Genomic DNA, 19376 nt, shown 5'->3' with positions numbered 1-19376 from the left:
CGTGTGCTTTGTGGGAGTCTGCTTGTCCCTCTCCCTCTGTCCTTCCCCCCATGTGCATGCTCACATGTGTGAGCTCTCTCTCGCTCGCTCACTCGCTCTCGCTCTGTCTCTGAAATAAAATCTAAAAAAAAAAAAAAAAAAAATTGTACACTGTATTCACAACAGCCCTATTCATAATAGCCCCCAAAGTGGAAATAACCCAAATATCCTTTAGTAGGTAAATGGATAAATGGTGGTATGTCCATACAATGAAAACTACTTACCAGCGAATCAATGTAGTACTCACCACAACATCTAGATTCCTCTCAGAAATATGATACTAAGTGAAAGAAGTCAGATGTAAAAGGGACGCCTGGGTGGCTCAGTGGTTGAGGGTCTGCCTTTGGCTCAGGGCGTGATCCTGGGGTCCTGGAATTGAGTTCCACATCAGGCTCCCCACAAGGAACCTGCTTCTCCCTCTGCCTGTGTCTCTAGCTCTCTCTCTCTGTGTGTCTCTCATGAATAAATTCATAAATAATCTTAAAAAAGTCAGATGTAAAAGAGTACGTATTGTATGATTCTATTCCTGAAATTCTAGAAAAGGAAAACTTTAGTGACTGAAAGATGAGTGGTTGCTAGGAGCTAGAGATGGAAGGGGGCTGTTGACATCAAAGCTGACAAGGATGATGGAGTTGTTCTATATCTTTATTGTGGTGGTAGTTGCATGGAATTTGATATGTATTTGTCAAACTCACTGAACTCTACCCTTAGTAGATTTTATTGTATGTAAATTATACCTCATTAAAAAGAGAGAAAGTGATCTCTGCCCTTTGGGTTTGGCAAGACTCCATCAGGACCTTAGGACTTCCTTGCACACTAATTCTGTTCTTCTTCTCCCAGGTCTGCTCACTAGAAAGATTCCGTTCCTTACAGGACAAGCTACAGCTCCTGGAGGAAGCAGTAAGCATGCATGATGGAAACGTAATTACTGCAGTAAGTTGTGTTGTTTTGTTTGTTGTTTGCTTAATTGTAGTCCAATCAGAATTGAACTGTAACATTTCAGGTTAAATGTCTAGTAGAGATCTTGAATTCTTCTTGAAGTGTAGGATTCTCAGTAATACATGCTCTGAGGTTTAGCTGGCAGGAAGTGTATTGTATGTGGATATCTTAATTATAATCAAGAAGCTGCAAGTTGGCCACTCTGTTCTAAAAACTAATCTGAGGTGCACTTGGGTGGCTCGGTTGAACAACCAACTCTTGATTTCAGCTCAGGTCATGATCTCAGGGTCCCACATTGGGCTCTGCATTCAGCAGGGAGCCTGCTTGAGATTCTCTCTTTGCTTGTGCATGAATGCGTGCATGCACATGCTCTCTCTCAAATAAGTAAATGAATCTTTAAAAAAAATAAAAACATGGGACGCTGGATGGCTCAGCGGTTGAGCATCGGCTTTTGGCTCAGGGCGTGATCCCGGGACCTGACCTCGGGTCCTGCATTAGGCTCCTTGCAGGGAGCCTGCTTCTCCCTCTGCCTACATTTCTGCCTCTCTCTGTATCTCTCATGAATGAATAAATAAAAAGTCTTTTAAAAAAATAAAAATAAAACAAAAACAACGAGAGTCTTTTGAGGGAGATGTATGTGAGAATGGTCTCTCTCAGAGGGAAGTGTCTCTTGCCAGTATGGGAATGGGCAGGTGGACTCCTCTTAGACATAGCTCAATTCTAGATGTCTGTCACCTGTCCTTCTGTCACAGAGGGAAATCTGTTGTCTGGACGTGCCAAGATTCCAAACGAGTCGCTGACCTCATTCCTAAACATCAGGAGCTCAGAGCAAGGCTTTGTGTTTGAGCGGTCAAATTTATTCTTTGTTCCGTTTTCCTCTAGGTTCTGATCTTCCTGAAGAGGACACTAAGCAAAGGTGAGCATATGTTGAGAGAAATCTTCAGTCAATGAGATGCCTGCTACATTTGAAGGGAGAATGGCTTTGTGGCTTTCCTATAGGATTCACTGTCATCAGCTCTGTTTCAGAGACAGCTGGGGTGGCCTAAGAGTTCTGAGTATCCATCTCATTTCTGAGGGCAGTTGTTCCTTCTGTAGGGTGATAACTACATCAACTGGAGCCTCCCTATATACTAGACAGACAGATGGCTGTGTTGGTTTGAGGACTTACATCAGAGTCCATGCTAGGTGCCTACTGATTCAGTTGGTAAGAACCAAAGGCCACCTGAATGGCCAGGGGTTGCCCTGGACCATGGAGTGTGCTGGCAGTGGATTGAGCCATAGGACCGGGTACCATAAAAAGCTGTTTCTCACTTGCGATTAGCTTTGAGGAGTTGTTTGGAATAATGAGGAGCGAGACCAATTTCACAGTTGAGTAATAGGCTTTAATCTTTCCCCACCTAACTCCTGCCTGCCTGCCAGAGATCCTCTTCCGAGAGCTGGAAGTGCGACAGGTTGCCTTGAGACATCTCATTCACTTCCTTAAAGAAATAGGGGATCAAAAGCTGCTTTTAGACCTCTTCAGGTAAGCACTGATCATCTTGTCTATAGTTACTGAGCACTTTATTCAAAGCACTCTGGAGTATACAAAGAAGACACGGTCCATTTTTGCTGTTAGATGAGATAATGAAACATGATGGGAAAATTAATAATACAGCTCAGTCTGTGATAAAATGATAGTGTAGCAGATCGTTAAGAACCAGGCCCTGGGGTCTAACATACCTGCATTGAATACTGGCACCACCGTTTAGTTCATAGAGTCACGTTGAGGAAGTTACCCAGCCTCTTCAATGGAAGTGAGGATTCCTACCTCACAGCTTGTGAAGATAAGGAGTTAGTATGGGGAAAGCATTTAGTGTAATGTCTAGACTGTGTTATTAATATTTTTAAGCATTTTATTATAAAAGACCTAGATTAAGGTATCTTTTATTACTTGATCCCCAATGATGCTAGTGAGAAATGTAATGGAAGAGCAGAATAAGCAAGTAAATCTTCAGTCTGGATACGCAAGGAAAGGCTCATGGAAGTGGTTAGGAATTGAGACTAGGTAGGGTTTCTAATAGGTGGAAAGGCAAAGGGTAGGCATACCGGCTGGAGGCCTGGAACAGGGGAGTGTCTTCTACCATGTTTTCCTTCCTTTCCTTCCCTTTCCCTTCCCCTTTCCCTTTCCCTTTCCCTTTCCTTTCCCCTGCCAGTAGATTAAATTGTATATCTAGTATGTCTTTTCTTCAGTGTCAGGGAAGGGGTTGGAAGCCCTTTTGAGGCTGATATCTGGCCCAAGATAACTCCAGTTATCCAGTGACTCCAGCACAGTGATGAGCTGCCCCAAAGACAAAGGTGGGGAAAGCAGTTCACCTGATCAGGGCCAAGATTACAGAGAGTTAGCCAGGAATTTGCAGAAGACATGTTCATTGAGGCAGGCTATTTCCTCCTTCCCTTCCCGATCAACAAGACTATTAAGCATCACCTCTAGGCCAAACCAGTGATTTCATTATAGCGGTCCATTCAGAATAAGAAGGAATTAGAAGACAAAGTCTTTATTCTCCAAGGCCTTACCACCTTTGGGAGAGACAGAACCCTTTCTCCACCATGCATGAAAGCAACGAAGAACAATATAGAAAATCTGTTTCTAAGATTGTACTGACAGAAGAGTGCTTTAATCTTTCCAAATCTATAAGATTACTGTGGGCCAAGGTTTTGTGGAGGCTCTGAACCTTTCTGTCAGACCTGTTAACTTTACAAAGTTATTAGTGTCCTGCAGTGCTTTCTTGTCCTTGCTTTTCACTCAGCTAGAGCAGTCAGGGGAACAGTGATATCTGATCCACCATATGTTTTCAAGAGGTTACTGGTAGAAGAAATTCTTTTTAAGAAGAGGAGGGCTTATTCACGTATGAGGGCAAATGAATTTGAATTGTGTTTTTCCTAGAGCAGCTACCCTATTTTGTGAGGTTATATTGCCACACGTCAATAGATAAAAATGCCCTGCTCCCTTCTGCTTCTCCCCAGGTTCCTAGATAGAACAGAAGAGCTTGCGGTAAGTGTGGCCCTTTGTTTCAGTTGGGGACCTGTTTAACAGAAATCTAAGCCAAAACCCAGCCTCCGAGATCCCAAACTAGTTAACAGTATTCTTCCTTGGTATTGATTGCATCCAGAAGAGAAAGGCATCTGGGAAGCCTACAAACTTAATCCAAATGATGTACTGTTTCTTTTTATATGCTCTTTTGATTGGGCTTATGAATAAATATTTCTTTGAATGACTAAAAACTGGCCTGATCAATTTGTAATTTGTTTTTTATTTTCTAATTGTTTCAGTTCCTGGTTTGTAGGAGCTTTTGGGTTTTGGCTTCTAACACTGGAAAATGTAAGCTAAGAGGGATGAGAAACCAGATAGAGGCCAAGAAGGAGGATAGGTCAAGCTGATGATGCACCCAATACACATTTCGGTGGAGAGCTCAGTGATTGAGTGTTAAAACAGATTTTTGGCAGATTTTTACCATTTTAGAATAAACTCCTGGAATACAAGTATAAGCTGAAATCGTACCAAAAATTTCATTATATTATTAAAACTATAGCAATCCACTTTTAAAAATTTGCCATTATTGTGCAGGGGTTGGAATTCCTTAGCACCATCAATGGCAGGATTGTTCCTTTGGTCACTGCACACATGTTTGTAGTGAGATCAGTGCTCACATTCAGCTGGCACGTCTAATAATCTTGCTAACCTTTGCATAGCAGACTATAATTAGGAAAATGTTTTTCAGTAACATTTTGTAAAAGGAACTTGTACTTAATATTTGAAGCATGGGAAAATCTCAGAAATCCTTTATCATAATCTACTGAAAATGATCGGCAGTCTGTAGCAGTCATTGGGAAAAGGTTTTTGTTTACACTTTTAATCTCCATAGATTTGAAACTATAAGGAATTTTCTTCATACAGCATTCTTACAAAGTTTGTTGTTTTGAAGCTTGATTAGTGAAAATAAATGTGTTTTGGGTAACTCATTTTCCTCTAAAATTTTTTCTTATTTTATTCCTTTCTCTATTATTTTTTAATTGAAGGTGATGTATCATGCATGTTGTTGTATATAAATTTAGAGTTTTCCAACCTTACAAACTTCAGAATTGTCAAAGCTAATAGTCTGTTTTCAGTTTATCCTCAGAGCGGGAAGGTTATCTAAGTAGGAGTTTCTTCAAAGACTTAAGGCCAAAGTGGAATTGAACAATAAAAATTAATTATAGCTCTTAAAGATTACTTTAATACTAGGATTGGTTATATGCCAGATATTTTATGAAGATTAGATTATGATATAATCTCTATTACTCTGTTTTATATTATCATTTATATTTTTATACATTTGTTTCTAAAAGGACATAGTGTCCTTCCTAAACCCAGTTCATTCTCTTAATATTCATGTTAACTGTCAATCTGTTTATTTTTTAAATCTTGGGAAGTTTTTTTTTTTTTTTTTTTAAGATTTTCATTACGTAAGAGAGAGAGGAAGAGGAGTAGAGGGAGAGGAACAAGCAGATTCTGTGCTGAACATGGAGCCCAACGTAGGGCTCAATCTCAGGACCCTGAGATCATGACCTGAGTCAAAACCAAGAGTCGATGCTTAATGACTAAGCCACCAAGGCACCTCAATTCTTGACAAGTTTTTAATAATTGTACATAAAATTGCAGTTTTTACGATCATCATTAATTTCGTCATCCCTTGTAATAAAAAAATAGGGATTTAAACCTCAGTTCTTTTTTTAGAATTCCAAAATAGCCCATAAGGAGATTTTCTTTCAGAGTTATATGTAGAACCTATAGTAAGTATTTAAATGTGAATCTTTAGGTGTCAACAGTGAATCAGAAGACATGACTTATTCATGTTACTGATGTTGTTAATTACTGGATATTTACAGGATCATGCTATCTTTGATTATAAGGTCAAAGATGCCAAAAATAATGTTGAAGTAAGCATTTCATTCTTTGGCCTTTCAAAGGCTAAGGTTAGGGTTAGTGAAGCAAAAGCTGGTTTTAGTTAAATAGTGAGGCTAAAGCCAAGCTTCCAAGTAAAGCTTGGTGCTTGCCTACTCAGTACTTTGTTATAGGCCAGCACTGAACTTCCCATAGAACTTCCCACGATGATGACAGTATTCTTTATCTGTGTTGTTGGATATGGTCCAACTAGTCATGTGGTAAAATGACTACTGTAATTAAGGATCTGAATTGTTTAACTTAATTTAAACATAAATGTAAACCAAATGTGGGCATCAGTTACTGTATTGGATATTGCAGTTATAGATAAATCAAAGAGTGATTTTGAAGATTTTTTTTTTTAGGATTTATTTATTCATGAGAGACCCAGAGAGAAAGGCAGAGACATAGGCAGAGGGAGAAGCAGGCTCCATGCAGGGAGTTTGATGTGGGACTCAATCCCAGGACCCCGAGACCACACCTTGAGCCAAAGGCAGACACTCAACCACTGAGCCACCCAGGTGTCCTTGAAAATTTTTTGTCATCTATACATCCAGTATGGGGCTTGAACTCACAACCCCGAGATCAAGTGTCACATGCTGTAATTACTGAGCCAGCCAGGCATCCCCAAAGAGTAATTTCTCTCTACGTGCACACCTATCCACACCCAGAGGAATCTCTGATAATGAAGAATTACGTTTTTAAGGATGGAAAGTCTACTTACATACCTACCTCACCCTTAAGGAGACAAAATAAAATAGTTCAACCCCCCCCTTCTCTTTTTCTTTCTTTCTTTTTGTAGCTCTCTCATTACCGTGAGCACTTGAACATTCAGGACCCTGAGAAACGAAAAGAATTTCTTAAGACCTGTGTTGGGTAAGTATGGGAGAGAAATGTTTTTAAGTATAAATCTTACACAGACAACTGAGGAGACTAATTAAGGGTGGAGTGGATAGGCCGTTGAAGGGAAAGGCTAACAGTGGGTCATACAAACATCATTAAAGATGGTCTCATTCAGTGATTGCAGACATTTTCAATGATGGGTAGTAAATTGAGAAAAATAAAGGCAATCTAAAGAGTTTTTTTCTACAGTTAATTTAATTTGAAACACTGCCATTTGTTCTGGGATTTTTTTCCCCCTCCCCTCTCTCCCTTTCTTTATGATTTTATATATTAAAAAGGTTGATAACACTTTACCTTCCATGTTCTTTTCAGTGGTTACTGATCCTCGAGACCCCAGACCACAAGAACCACTCACTCAGCATAGGTGTTCATCCACTATATAAGACACTGTAAAAAACAGCCCCACATACTGTTTTCCAGTGATGAGCACTCACTGCTCTTGGAAGTAGCTTGTTCTTTGTCAGACAACCTTCATTATTGTTAAATGCTTTGTTATATTGAGCTGAAACTTGCTTCCTTCTATCTTTCAAGACATGCAGAGCATCTACCCAGGAGGCCTTAATCCAAGTTCAATATTCACAGTTGCTTTAGTCATTCCTCATGGGACAGGAATTCTAGGATTCATATTTAGAAATTTGTCTTTGTCCGTGTAATCCTTAATTTTAACATTACCAAATACTGAGCTATGTCATAGTGGCCTGTGGTGAAAAAGAGAAAAGTTGGAATAGTGAGATAACTGAAACCTATTGCTGTTTCTCTTTATCTCTTCTAAAACTTGGCTATGGCTCACACTTAATCTGGGATAGTGTAACTGAGTTTCAGAAATCTTCCAGGAGTGACTGGAGTGCAGGACTAAGGCAGCACTTTTTAAAGGAGAGATCTGTGAACTGCAAGCCTAAAATCTGGCTTCGGTTCCTAGCTTTACATCTTGGTTTACCACGTATGAGTTTTAGGCAAGATACTGTTTGTCCCTCAACTTTTTCATGTGTAAATGTAGTGTTGAAGATGGAATCCTTGATATCTGTGTAGATGTCTGAGATCTTTAGCGATCTATCCATGTACCACCATGCCTGGTAATTTAATTTTACCTTATATCTCTGCAATAAGAAATGACTAACAAGGGACACCTGGGTGGCTCAGCAGTTGAGCTTCTGCCTTTGGCCCAGGGCGTGATCCCAGAGTCTTGGGATTGAGTCCCACATCAGGCTCCCTGCATGGAGCCTGCTTCTCCCTCTGCCTATGTCTCGGCCTGTCTCTCATGAATAAATAGATAAAAGCTTTAAGAAAAAGAAAGAAATAACCAACAAATGTAAGTATCCCTTATGTAGAGTTAAGCACTGACATTAAGCCAGGACAGGAACCACAGTGCTTCACTGTGGATGATGGGCAGTCAGCCAAGCTCATTCACTCACTAAGTGACGTGTTTGTCAAACATTCCAACTCCCACAGTGAGAGGATTCTAACTCATTCCTCAGTAAAACCACTGATTACTATATATATTTTGTGGACTTTCAGGATCCCTCTTTTTTTAAAAAAGATTTTATTTTAACTTTTTTAAAGATTTTCATTTATTTATTTGAGAGAGAGAGAGAGAGCAGAGAGCACAAGCAGGAAGTGGGGGGAGTGAGGGGTAGAGGGAGAAGCAGATACCCCACTGATCAGGGAGCCTGATGTGAGGCTCGATCCCAGGACCTTGGGATTATGACCTCGGCCAAAGGCAGACACCTAACTGCCTGAGCCACCCAGGTGCTCCAGATTTTATGTTGTTGTTTGTTTTTTTTAAGTAATCTCTACATCTGACATGGGACTGGAACTCACAGCCTTGAGATTAAGAGTTCCATGCTCTACCAACTAAGCCCGCCATGCCTCTCAGGATCCCTCTTGAATTGGCAAAACCTAAAATACAAAATCCCAGCCAAAGGTCTATTCTGTTTTCTGCTTTCTCTCTCTCTGCCTTTCAGGGATGCTGTAAAGGTACATTGGGATCAAATTTGTGAAGTGCCGTGAGCCTCTTATGCTTACAGTGGTGATTTGGTTTAGTTGGGTTTGTTTTCAGTAGAGAAAGAGGTACTAACCTTCTGGCTCTTTACCAGTTTGCCATTTTCAGCAGAAGATTCTGCACATATTCAAGACCATTATACCCTCCTGGAACGCCAGATCATTATTGAGGTTAGACTCCTTGTCTCTACATTTTCTGCTTCGATATCAGTGCTCAGTGCCATTCAGCATCTAGGAGACCTCTATGCTCTGCCGTATATGTCATTTCCTGTTAATTCTCTAAGAGTCTTTCATTTCCTCTTTATATGTTAGCACTTTTCCCTTCATTGTTCTCAGGCATCCTTTTTCTTCTCACTTGCAGTTAACCTGGAAGTGTGTTTTCTCTCCCTCCCAGAACTCTTGTTTCATCCTTACTTCTCCAGTTTTCCTCCATTCAACATGAATCTGTCATCATTTTACAGATTTTAAACTCCCCTAGTCTATCCTGGGCAGTTTCTTTTTCTCTTCTTTGCTTCTTCCCTAGGATAGGAAGCATGACCGCTGTAGTATTTAATGTTTCTCTCCTGCTTCTACTCTGCAGACGTTGTTTTTTTCATTTGGTTCACTCACTACAGGCAAATGATCGACATCTGGAATCAGCAGGACAGACTGAGATCTTTCGAAAGCACCCCCGCAAAGCTTCTATCCTCAACATGCCATTAGTGACAACGCTTTTCTACTCGTGCTTCTACCATTACACGGAGGCTGAGGTATAGGCAAAATGTGAAAGACCCCACACTCTCACTGCACAAGAGGGATATAGGTTGAAGCCAGTTATTTCAAGGTGCTCTTAACGATGGGTATGTATAGTTCTTGGGGAAGTCCACCTGGAAGCTTTCCTGGCCCTCAGAAAGGATGAGCCATCAGGGAAAAAGAGATTTAAAAGGGTTTGTGTGGCTTCTGGTGAGCTGGCATGCTGGCATTAGCACATTGTCTCCCCAATGCTGGTCCTGCAGAGTCCCTGCTCAAAGGTCCATAATTTCAAATGGATTCACATGGTATAAAGAAGAGCAGCAAGGTGCTAAGTGTTTGTGGGTACTTAAAAATTGTTTCGAAAAGGTTCAAGTTTTAATGATCATAGGTGGGAATGATTATAATGTGTGATCAATCTTGTGATAGATAAGCATAAAATTGAGAAATACACTGTATATATTAATCCAGTCTTGTTTGCCAAGTTGTGGTGATATCCAGTTAGACCTGGTGGAATTTGTCTCTTAAATTAACTTCTTGGGACGCCTGGGTGGCTCAGTGGTTGAGCATCTGCCTTCAGCTCAGGGCATGATCCCACAGTCCTGGGATCGAGTCCCTCATTGGGCTCCCTGCATGGAGCCTGCTTCTCCCTTTGCCTCTGCCTGTGTGTGTGTGTGTGTGTGTCTCATGAATAAATAAATAAAATATTTTTAAAAAATTAACTTCTGGGTTTAAGTGGCTACAGAGAAAAATATACAATGTCTAGGTAGTGGAAAGAAACTGTTAGGTTGGGGGCAGCCCCAGTGGCCCAGTGGTTTGGCGCCGCCTTCAGCCCGGGGTATGAGCCTGGAGACCCAGGATTGAGTCCCATGTCAGGCTCCCTGCATGGAGCCTGCTTCTCTCCCTCTCCCTCTGCCTGTCTCTCTCTCTCTCTCTCTGTCTGTTATGAATAAATAAATAAAATCTTTAATAAAAAAAAAATGTTAGGTTCGGTAGTATTTGGGAAAGTCAGTAACAGTAAAATTCCTTCTCCACCTTCATCCTAGGGGACGTTCAGCAGTCCAGTCAACCTGAAGAAGACATTTAAGGTAGATATAAATTGGTCAGTGTCTGGTAAAGTAGTATGAGAGTAACTACATGGAGTGGATGTTGCCTGATAACCCTGCATGGGAAGTCCCTTGATATTCAAGGTTGGAAATAGAAAGAATGAGGGCAGCCCAGGTAGCTCAGCAGTTTAGCGCTGCCTCTGGCCCGGGGCGTGATCCTGGAGACCTGGGATCAAGTCCCACGTCGGGCTCCCTGCATGGAGCCTGCTTCTCCCTCTGCCTGTGTCTCTGCACCCCCCTCTCTGTGTCTCTCATGAATAATAAAATATTTTTTAAAAAAAGAAATAGAAAAAATGAGTTTGTGGGAAGTGAGGGAAGACTAACTGAATGGCCTGCAGCAGTGCTGGGGGCTTGGGAGTGAAAAGGTTCTTGATGACTTGAGAAATTTGTGCATTTTAAGGGGCATAATCAACACCAGGGAATATTTTTGCTTGTCTTTTCCAGAATTCTCCCCTGAGGCATTTCTACTCCTCATTAATTCCCCTGGTCTCTGCTTTTTAGATCCCAGACAAACAGTATGTACTGACGGCCCTGGCTGCTCGCGCCAAGCTTCGAGCCTGGCATGATGTTGATGCCCTCTTTACCACGAAGGTGGGTGCCCTGGAACTGTTTGGTGCTACTGGGGGCCTTGGAGATAATCATCTTGTTACCCCATACCTCATGGGAATCTCACATTCTACTTACTGGTTTACATTTTTTCCTCCAACTTTTTGTTTTCCAAAATGTCAAACTGAAAGAAGAGTTGAAAGAAAAGTATGATAAACATACTAATAGTCTTAATTCATTGATTTATTAACATTTTTGCCATATTTGCTCTTTTTTCTTTTGCTGAACCATTTGAAAGTAAATTGCAGACATCATGATACTTCTCCGTAAGCAGTTATTTCATTTATAACCACAATATTATTATCATTTTCAGGATATTTAACATTAATATTGTAATATCATTGTATATATAGTCTGTATTCAAATCAGCTCTTAGAGCTTTTTGTTTATTTTTGTGTTTGTTTGCTGTCAGGATCTAGTCAAGGATCTTGCATTGGTTGTCATGTCATATTTTAAATATCCTTTCTTCTATGAGTTTGATTTTTTTTTTTGTTTATACCCTTTGTTAGTTTTTTGTTGTTGTTGTTTGGGGTTTTGCTTTTTTTTAAATTTTATTTTTAAGTAATCTCCAAACCCAGTATGAGGCTTAAACCTACAACCCTGAGATTAAGAGTTGCAAGCTCTACCTACTGAACCCACCAGGTGCCCCTACCTGTTTTTTGGTGGTGGTGGTGGTGGTGGTTGTTAATTATTTACTTAGCTACATTGACTACCAAAGCAATACATGTCTGTGTCAAAATCAAAAACACTATGTGAGAGCATAGTCAAATTACATGAATTTCCTTATTCATTGCCCACCTGCTCCTGTCTCAGTCCCTTCTGCAAGGCAAACACTCTTAAAAGTTCAATGGGTAGTTTTCCAGACTTTTCCTCATGATATACAAATATCCTTATGTAAATATAAACACATAGAAGATAGGATTTTTTCTACCCAGATTAAGTTGATACTATAAGTATTATAAAATAAATTACTTATTTCATCTAGCCATATTTCACAGACTTTTTTCTGCCTGTGGATCTAAGAACTTATTAGATCTGACTCTTTCTACCCTCTGACTCTTTCTACCCTCATAGTTTCTTGACTTTTCTGAAAAACTTATCTCAAAAAAAAAAAAAAAAACTTATCTCTCTTCACTTCTCAATCTTCCACCTCCCATCCATCCACACTCACCACCATGTTATTCTAGTCAGACCGTAAAACGAATGGCCACAAAGTGTGTTGAGTCTGTCTTGCCTAGCTTCTGCTGCCCCATCTTCCCTTTTCAGAACTGGCTGGGCTACACCAAGAAGAGAGCACCCATTGGATTCCATCGGGTTGTGGAAATTTTGCACAAGAATAGTGCCCCTGTCCAGGTAATAGCTCCTAAAGGGCATTGGGTACAGGATCCTCTAGGAGACCTACCTTTTAGACTCTTATTGGTCAGTGGTGGGAGACTTGACCTGCTCTGGTCTTAGCTGCAAGATAACAAAAAGGCTGTAGTTGACCTTGAGATAGAAAAGGCCAGAGAGGGAAGTTCTCCTCTGCCCTTTAGAAGTAATCCCAGACTGCCCCTCTTTGAGGAGCATCTACTGCGGTTAGCCTGTGTGAAGCACTGACATATTATTCAAATGATTGAAAAGGAGAGCTCATTGAGAAAGGACATCAAGGAACAATGAGCATAGCACTGGATCAGATCTAGAGCACATCTGTTGTTTGCCTGGGTATCTAGCTGTAGGGTAAGGTGGGAGTGGGCTCTTCCCATCTCTCCTGGGTGAGCTTGGAAGTACTGCATACAGTCCACCTCATTCCCATTGCAGAACTAGTCCTATGGTTGATCATGAGAATTGTAGACACGAGATAGGAAGCTTTTGCCTTAAGATTTTTGTTGTCTTCTTTTTAGAGCTCCTTGTTTTATGGGTCTGGGAGTCATTACTCAGAAGTATCTTTTCTCATAGATATTACAAGAGTATGTTAATCTGGTGGAAGATGTGGACACAAAGTTGAACTTAGCCACCAAGTTCAAATGCCATGATGTCGTCATTGATGTGAGTCCCTAAGAAATAAGAACCCTGAGTTAAACCCTTAATGGAGAGTGGGGGATTATGATATTCTCTGCCCTAGATCTTGAGGTACTTTCAATTTAGACTTAATAGACAAAATGATCTGGCAAGAATCAGTTTGGAGACCAGTTCTCTTGTATTATTTTCCCAGCCCTTTGACTGATAGCTCTTTGCTTTTATAAATATGTTGTACTCACAAAATTTATAGAACTGAATCCAGCCACATAAGCTCTGTAGATTTCTCTTCAGTAAGAAGTTCTGTAGGTGCTTTACCCCACTGTCATCCCACTATTACCTCTCAGCCTCTCCTTGAACCTTGACCCAATGTTGGAATGGCAGAAAGAAAAAGGCCCTCGTAGAGAAGGCTGATTGGTTTTATTGTGTCTGTTGGTGTACAGACTTGCCGGGACCTGAAGGATCGTCAGCAGTTGCTAGCGTACAGGAGTAAGGTGGATAAAGGATCTGCAGAGGAGGAGAAGATTGATGCCATTCTGAATAGTTCGGTGAGCAGCTACAGCTTACTCCTCCAGTAGTCCCAGGAGACAGTCCCCATACTTACAGTATCACCAAGTATATATTCCCAAGGCCTGCATTGGGTCACAGTTTGCTGAGTGTCATGGATACAAGGATCTTCTGTGGGCCTAAGGATCTAAAGCACTGCTTTGAACAGCAGAAATTACTCCTAAGATGTGTGATGATCTTGGGGTAATCCGGGAACCTTAGGCTGAGACTTCACATAGCATCCTGGTGATCATTAAACATAGCAGGTAGGAGGTACTAGTCCAGGGAGTATGGAAACAATGCTGCAGATTCATAATATCCAGGTGGTAGTTTTCTGGGGCCAGGTATGACCTACCTGTTGGAAATAAGTGGATAAAACAGACTTTAGCTATTTGAGCAACACACCTGGCTCACCTCTCAGAGCATGAAATTGCTGAGCCTTTTTTTAATACGGAGCTTAGCTCCCTGTTACATCTAAAGCTAGTAAGTCTTGGTCCTATGGAGGGCAGAACCAGAATAAATGCCATAAATCAGGCTTATAAGGTACAGAAAAGATGTTCTATTCATCTTTGAATAAGCAAATTCCCCCACATATTAGAAAAACATTTTTCAACTTCCCTCTCCATTCTTCTTATTCTTACTTTATCTAGCTGTTCTGTTTTATTGTATTCCCTTACCTCTCTGTAAGGGTTAGTAGAAACGGATATTTGTTCTTTTCCACAGCAAATTCGATGGAAGAATTAAGTGGCATTAGCTACCCTGAAACCTGCCTCATTTCTTCCTTTCCTGTCTGTGAAAGTAGAGAGTGTCTTCATTGGGAGTTACAGTACCACACATCGCTTGGACCCATCAGCAACAGGCAGTGCCTGCTACTCTAAGGGCAGAAACCAGCGCCTGGGCACAGACAGCTTCAGACTGACCTAAGGAACGTCATCAAGAGGGCCAAGATCTAAAGCTTTGACTCATGAGGAAGATTCTCTCCACCTGGTGCTCACATGAAGGTGGGAATAATTTCTAGATTGGGCCCATATTGGGCAAGATCTCACTTGGTCTGGGAAAAATGACTGCTCAAGAAAGGAAGTTACCTAGACTAAGAGGTCAGGTGTCATAGAGTGGCCACTCCATTCCTCTCAGCTAATTATGACCCTGGACTTGGTGCTGGACTTTGGCAGTTCTGCTCTGAAGTCAGAATAGAACCAAAATGGCTCTCTCCCAAGGGACCTCAGGAAGGGATGCCAGTATAGCGGAGACCTGTTGGAGGTGCCTTCACCCCAGACTGCAGAGTCCTCCATGTAATGACAGAGATTGCCCAGACGTTTGTGTTTCTTTAACCACTGTCCCTCTGCTGCCCTAGTCTAGCCTCTACTGAGACTTGTGTTTCGTCTCTCACCTACACATCGAGATGGCCTGGTGCGGGAGATAAGGACCTCCCCATTATCTTTTCCTCTACTTCTCCTACCCAGACCCATAAACTTTTATGAAGCTCAAATTCAGCAGTGCTGGAGTGCTCTTCCCTTACACACAAATCTCATTTCACTAGGAGCTTCCAGAAGGTTCACCAGGGCTAAACTCAACAGCATTTCAGACAGGATATTAAGATGGAAGTTTTCATTTCACACTTGGTTTTTAATAGGATCTTCTGTAGTGCTAGCCTCCTGCCCTTTACCAATATTAGCCTCTCTTCTATGACTGAACTGGGTTTTCCTGACATGCCTAGATTCATAATAAAGCCTTTTCCTTCTTGGTGCCTTCTCTTTCCCTCCTAGTTGTTTTGTGAAGAACAATGAAATAATTGCCCTGTCTCTTGGGACCACTGCAAATCTGCCTCAGTGACTGCATTCAGTAGTCTGTCAACATAAGTCATGGAGTAACGGTGTTTATGGCAAAGTATGGCTGTGCGGTTAACAGGGAGCACTGAGCTGGGAGACAAAAAACCTGGCCTCTTGTCCTAGCTCTACTGTTGATAAGCTGTGTGATGTTGGGTGAATCCCTCTCTTCCTGGACTCACTATCTTAACCTGTCATAGGAGGGTATGTTTCTCTGAGAGCTTGTAGAATTTTACACTCCTGTGGATGAATGAAGTGGTAGATGAAAAGATGTATAGAGGCCTATAGCATGCTTTAAGGCATGTGGTTCTCGACTGGGGACAGTTTTGCCCCCAGGAGACCCCTGTCAAAATCTGGAGACACTTTGCTGCTACAACCAGTGGGTTCTACTAGTATCTGGTGAGTAGAAACAAGGAATGCTGCTAAACATCCTACAATGTAGGACAGCCCCCTCCAACAAAGAATTATCCTGTCGAGAATGTCATTAATGCAAATGCCGAGAAACTCTGCTTTAAGGTGATCAGACTTCATCTCTTACTCCTCCACTTTGCAATTCCAGATACCTTCATAATTGTTCCTTCCTTAAGCATCCCTCTGGCTGTTGAAGAAACAGGAGTTTAATTTGCTAAATTGTGCTTAAGTTATTGGCTGATCGTCCAGCAAACCATGGTGATTTTATTAGTGGATCAGGGTTCACTCAGAGAAGCAGAATCACTAGGAGTATGTCATCTGTCTATATGTGGAATTCATTACATGGATTTGCCCTTACTCAAGTATAGCTGTTTGTTAAACAGTCTCTGGAAGTTTGTCTTCATAACTGGTGGTAGAGCTCCCTATCCGCAGGGTGGGCGGTGGGGAAGGAAAGATAGATAAAATGTGAGGGAAAGCAAGGACAAGATGGAGCCCAGGAGGATGGAGAGGAGCCCATGTCAGTTCTCACTACCCTCAATGTCAAGGAAGTGGGTGTCCTGAAGGCAAAGCTAGCTGGTGGCCTTTGTCAAGGAACTGAACACAAACCTGGCCCAGGAGTGTGAGAAGCTGTAGGAGGATCCAGGGGAAGTTGTAGCGATTGTAGGTCCAACTGCTGCTGCACACCAACAGGGTCACTAGCAGACAGAGTACCTGCCCTGACCTTGCAAGCATCAACACAAACTGGATGCTGCTTCAATTCAGACTTCCAAGTCTTGCACAAAGTCTCTATGGCACACCCTGACTGGAAACATTCAGGGAAGAGTGTTCTGGAAAATGTAGTTCAGCCTAGCCAACTTGACATGTTACAAAGCTACAACCACTGGATCTGCATTTTTGAGAATATATTAGTGAAGGATGGGCCTAGAGTCCACACCTGTACAGGTTAACCAGTGCTGCATGGTCGTGCTGAGCAGGGAGGTTTTGAACTTCTCTTTTCTTCAGAACAATAACATCACATGCAACATTAGGATTACCTACTGAATGTTGTGATCAAAGGAAGTGTTTTCTCAGATTTGATAAGAACTTCCATGCTCTTTACTTCAAGTGCTAAGATTGAGAGTGACATAAGAGCCCTCCTTTGATGGTCAACTAATCTTTGACAAAGCCGGAAAATATCCAACAGGAGAAAGAAAGTCTCTTCAACAAATAGTATTGGGAAAACTGGACAGTGACGTGCAGAAGAATGAAACTGAGCCACTTTCTAATACCATACACAAAAATAAATTCAAAATGGATGAACGACCTAAATGTAAGACAGGAAACCATCAAAATCCTAGAGGAGAAAACGGGCAGCAACCTCTTTGACCTTGGCCACAGCAAGATGTGACTAGGCATATCTCTGGAGGCAAGGGAAACAAGCAAAAATGAACTATTGGGACTTCATCAAGAGAAAACGCTTCTGCACAGCAAAGGAAACTAAATCAAAAGGCAACCAGTGGAATAAGAAGATATCTGCAAATGACATATTGGATAACAGGTTAGTATCCTAAATCTATAAAGAACTTATCAAACTCAACACCCAAAAAACAATCCAGTTAAGAAATGAGCAGAAGACATGAATAGACCTCTTTCCAAAGAAGACATCCAGATGGCTATCAGACACATGAAAATATGCTCAATGTCATTCATCAGGGGAATACAAATCAAAACCACAATGAGATACCACCTTACACCTGTCAGAATGCCTAAAATTAACAACTGAGGAAGCAACAGGTGTTGGCAAGGATGTGGAGAAACGGGAACCTTTGTGCACTGTTGGTGGAAATGCAAACTGGTGCAGCCACTCTGGAACACACTATGGAGATTACCCAGAAAGTTAAAAATAGAACTAACCTATGACCCAGCAATTATACTACCAGATATTTATCCAGAGGGTTAGAAATGCTCATTTGAGGGGGCACATGCACCCTAATGTTTATGGCAGCAGTATCAACAGTAGCCAAATTATAGAAAGAACCCAAATGTCCATCAGCTGATGAATGGATAAAGAAGAAGGTGTGCATATATAATGGAATATTACTCTATGATCAAAAAGAATGAAATCTTGCCATTTGCAACAACATGGGTAGAACCTAGAATGTATTATACTTAGATAAGTCAGAGAAAGACAAATGATTTCACTCATATATGGAATTTAAGAAACAGAACAGATGAACATAGGGGAAGGGAAGGAAAAATAAGAAAAATGGAGAGAGACAAACTATAAAAGACCTTTACTATAGGGAACAAGCTGAGGGTTGCTGGAGGGGAGGTAGGTGGAGGATGGACTAAATGGATGATGGGCATTAAGGAGGGCACTTGTTGGGATGAGCACTGGGTTTATATGTGGGTGATGAATCACTGGATTCTGCTCCTGAAACCAGTGCTGCCCTGTATGTTAGCTAATTTGAATTTAAGTTAAAGATAAAATTAAAAACAGCCCTGCTATGAAAGGGATTAGAGAAGCCAGAGACATGAAATGTTGCGTATTATATGGTTCCGTGTACGTGGAACATCCAGAAAAGGTAAATCCACAGAGACAGAGACAAAAAGCAGATTTGTGGCGCCAAAGGCTGAGGAGGGTGGTGGGCAAGTGGGGAGTGACTGCTTAATGCATATGGGGTTTCCTTTGGTCAGGAAGATAAAAATGTTTTAGAGATAGAAGTCGTGGATATGAGTGTATTGTGAATGTACTGAATTGTTCACTTCTAAATGGCTAAGTTATGTGAGTTTGACCTCACCTCATTTCTTTTTTTTTTTAATTTAAAAAGTGGATTAGAGTGTTGCCTCGCTGGCTCAGTCCATAGAGTGACTCTTGATCTCAGGGTCCTGAGTTTGAGCCCCATGTGGAGTGTAGAGATTACTTTCCAAAAAGGTAGATTTCAGTAGTTTTGATTTCTGTTACCAATTTTGCCATTGCTATAATAAAATAAAGTTCTGAATATCACTGATTCTTTCCCCGACTTTATTGAGTTATAATTGTATAAAATTAAAAGTGAAATAAAAATTGTATATATTTAAGGTGTATAACATGATTTGATATATATTGTGAAATGATTACCACAGTTAATTAACATGTCTGTCATGTCACACAGTTACCTTTTATGTGTGTATGTGGTGAGTACATCTCTTAGCAAATTACAGGTATATCGTATAATTAACTATCATCACTATGGTGTACATTACATCTCCAGAACTTATCTTATTCATTGTTGTCTTGAATTCAAAAAGAAGTAGTTTGGAAAATAACTCCTTAAGTAGTGCCGAGATCTCTATGAT

General features: G+C 41.1%; 2 protein-coding genes across 6 annotated transcripts in view; one reads left to right on the top strand and one right to left on the bottom strand.

Moving 5' to 3' along the window:
- Positions 1 to 19376, top strand: part of VIPAS39 (VPS33B interacting protein, apical-basolateral polarity regulator, spe-39 homolog) — a 36902-nt gene that overhangs the window by 9488 nt on the left and 8038 nt on the right. For 3 of the 5 annotated variants that reach the window (XM_072839479.1, XM_072839477.1, XM_072839478.1), the window contains 13 exons: positions 880 to 972; positions 1861 to 1894; positions 2398 to 2500; positions 3982 to 4009; positions 6741 to 6814; positions 8935 to 9010; positions 9454 to 9588; positions 10615 to 10656; positions 11176 to 11265; positions 12547 to 12633; positions 13216 to 13305; positions 13719 to 13823; positions 14545 to 19127. In XM_072839479.1, coding sequence (XP_072695580.1) covers positions 880 to 972; positions 1861 to 1894; positions 2398 to 2500; positions 3982 to 4009; positions 6741 to 6814; positions 8935 to 9010; positions 9454 to 9588; positions 10615 to 10656; positions 11176 to 11265; positions 12547 to 12633; positions 13216 to 13305; positions 13719 to 13823; positions 14545 to 14565 — 978 coding nt within the window. In that variant the 3' untranslated portion in view covers positions 14566 to 19127. Of the gene's footprint in view, positions 1 to 879; positions 973 to 1860; positions 1895 to 2397; positions 2501 to 3981; positions 4010 to 6740; positions 6815 to 8934; positions 9011 to 9453; positions 9589 to 10614; positions 10657 to 11175; positions 11266 to 12546; positions 12634 to 13215; positions 13306 to 13718; positions 13824 to 14544; positions 19128 to 19376 lie in introns of those variants that run through there. The other 2 variants (XR_012036974.1, XR_012036975.1) reach the window with 1 other exon arrangement.
- Positions 13677 to 19376, bottom strand: part of SAMD15 (sterile alpha motif domain containing 15) — a 43865-nt gene continuing 38165 nt past the window's right edge. The window contains exon 4 of the transcript XR_012036972.1: positions 13677 to 14176. The gene's annotated coding sequence lies outside the window, so the exon portion shown is untranslated. The remainder of the gene's footprint in view (positions 14177 to 19376) is intronic.

This window comes from Canis lupus, chromosome 9, assembly GCF_048164855.1.
Source record: "Canis lupus baileyi chromosome 9, mCanLup2.hap1, whole genome shotgun sequence".
Taxonomy (NCBI): domain Eukaryota; kingdom Metazoa; phylum Chordata; class Mammalia; order Carnivora; family Canidae; genus Canis; species Canis lupus.
This window is presented reverse-complemented; position numbering and strand designations above follow the sequence as displayed.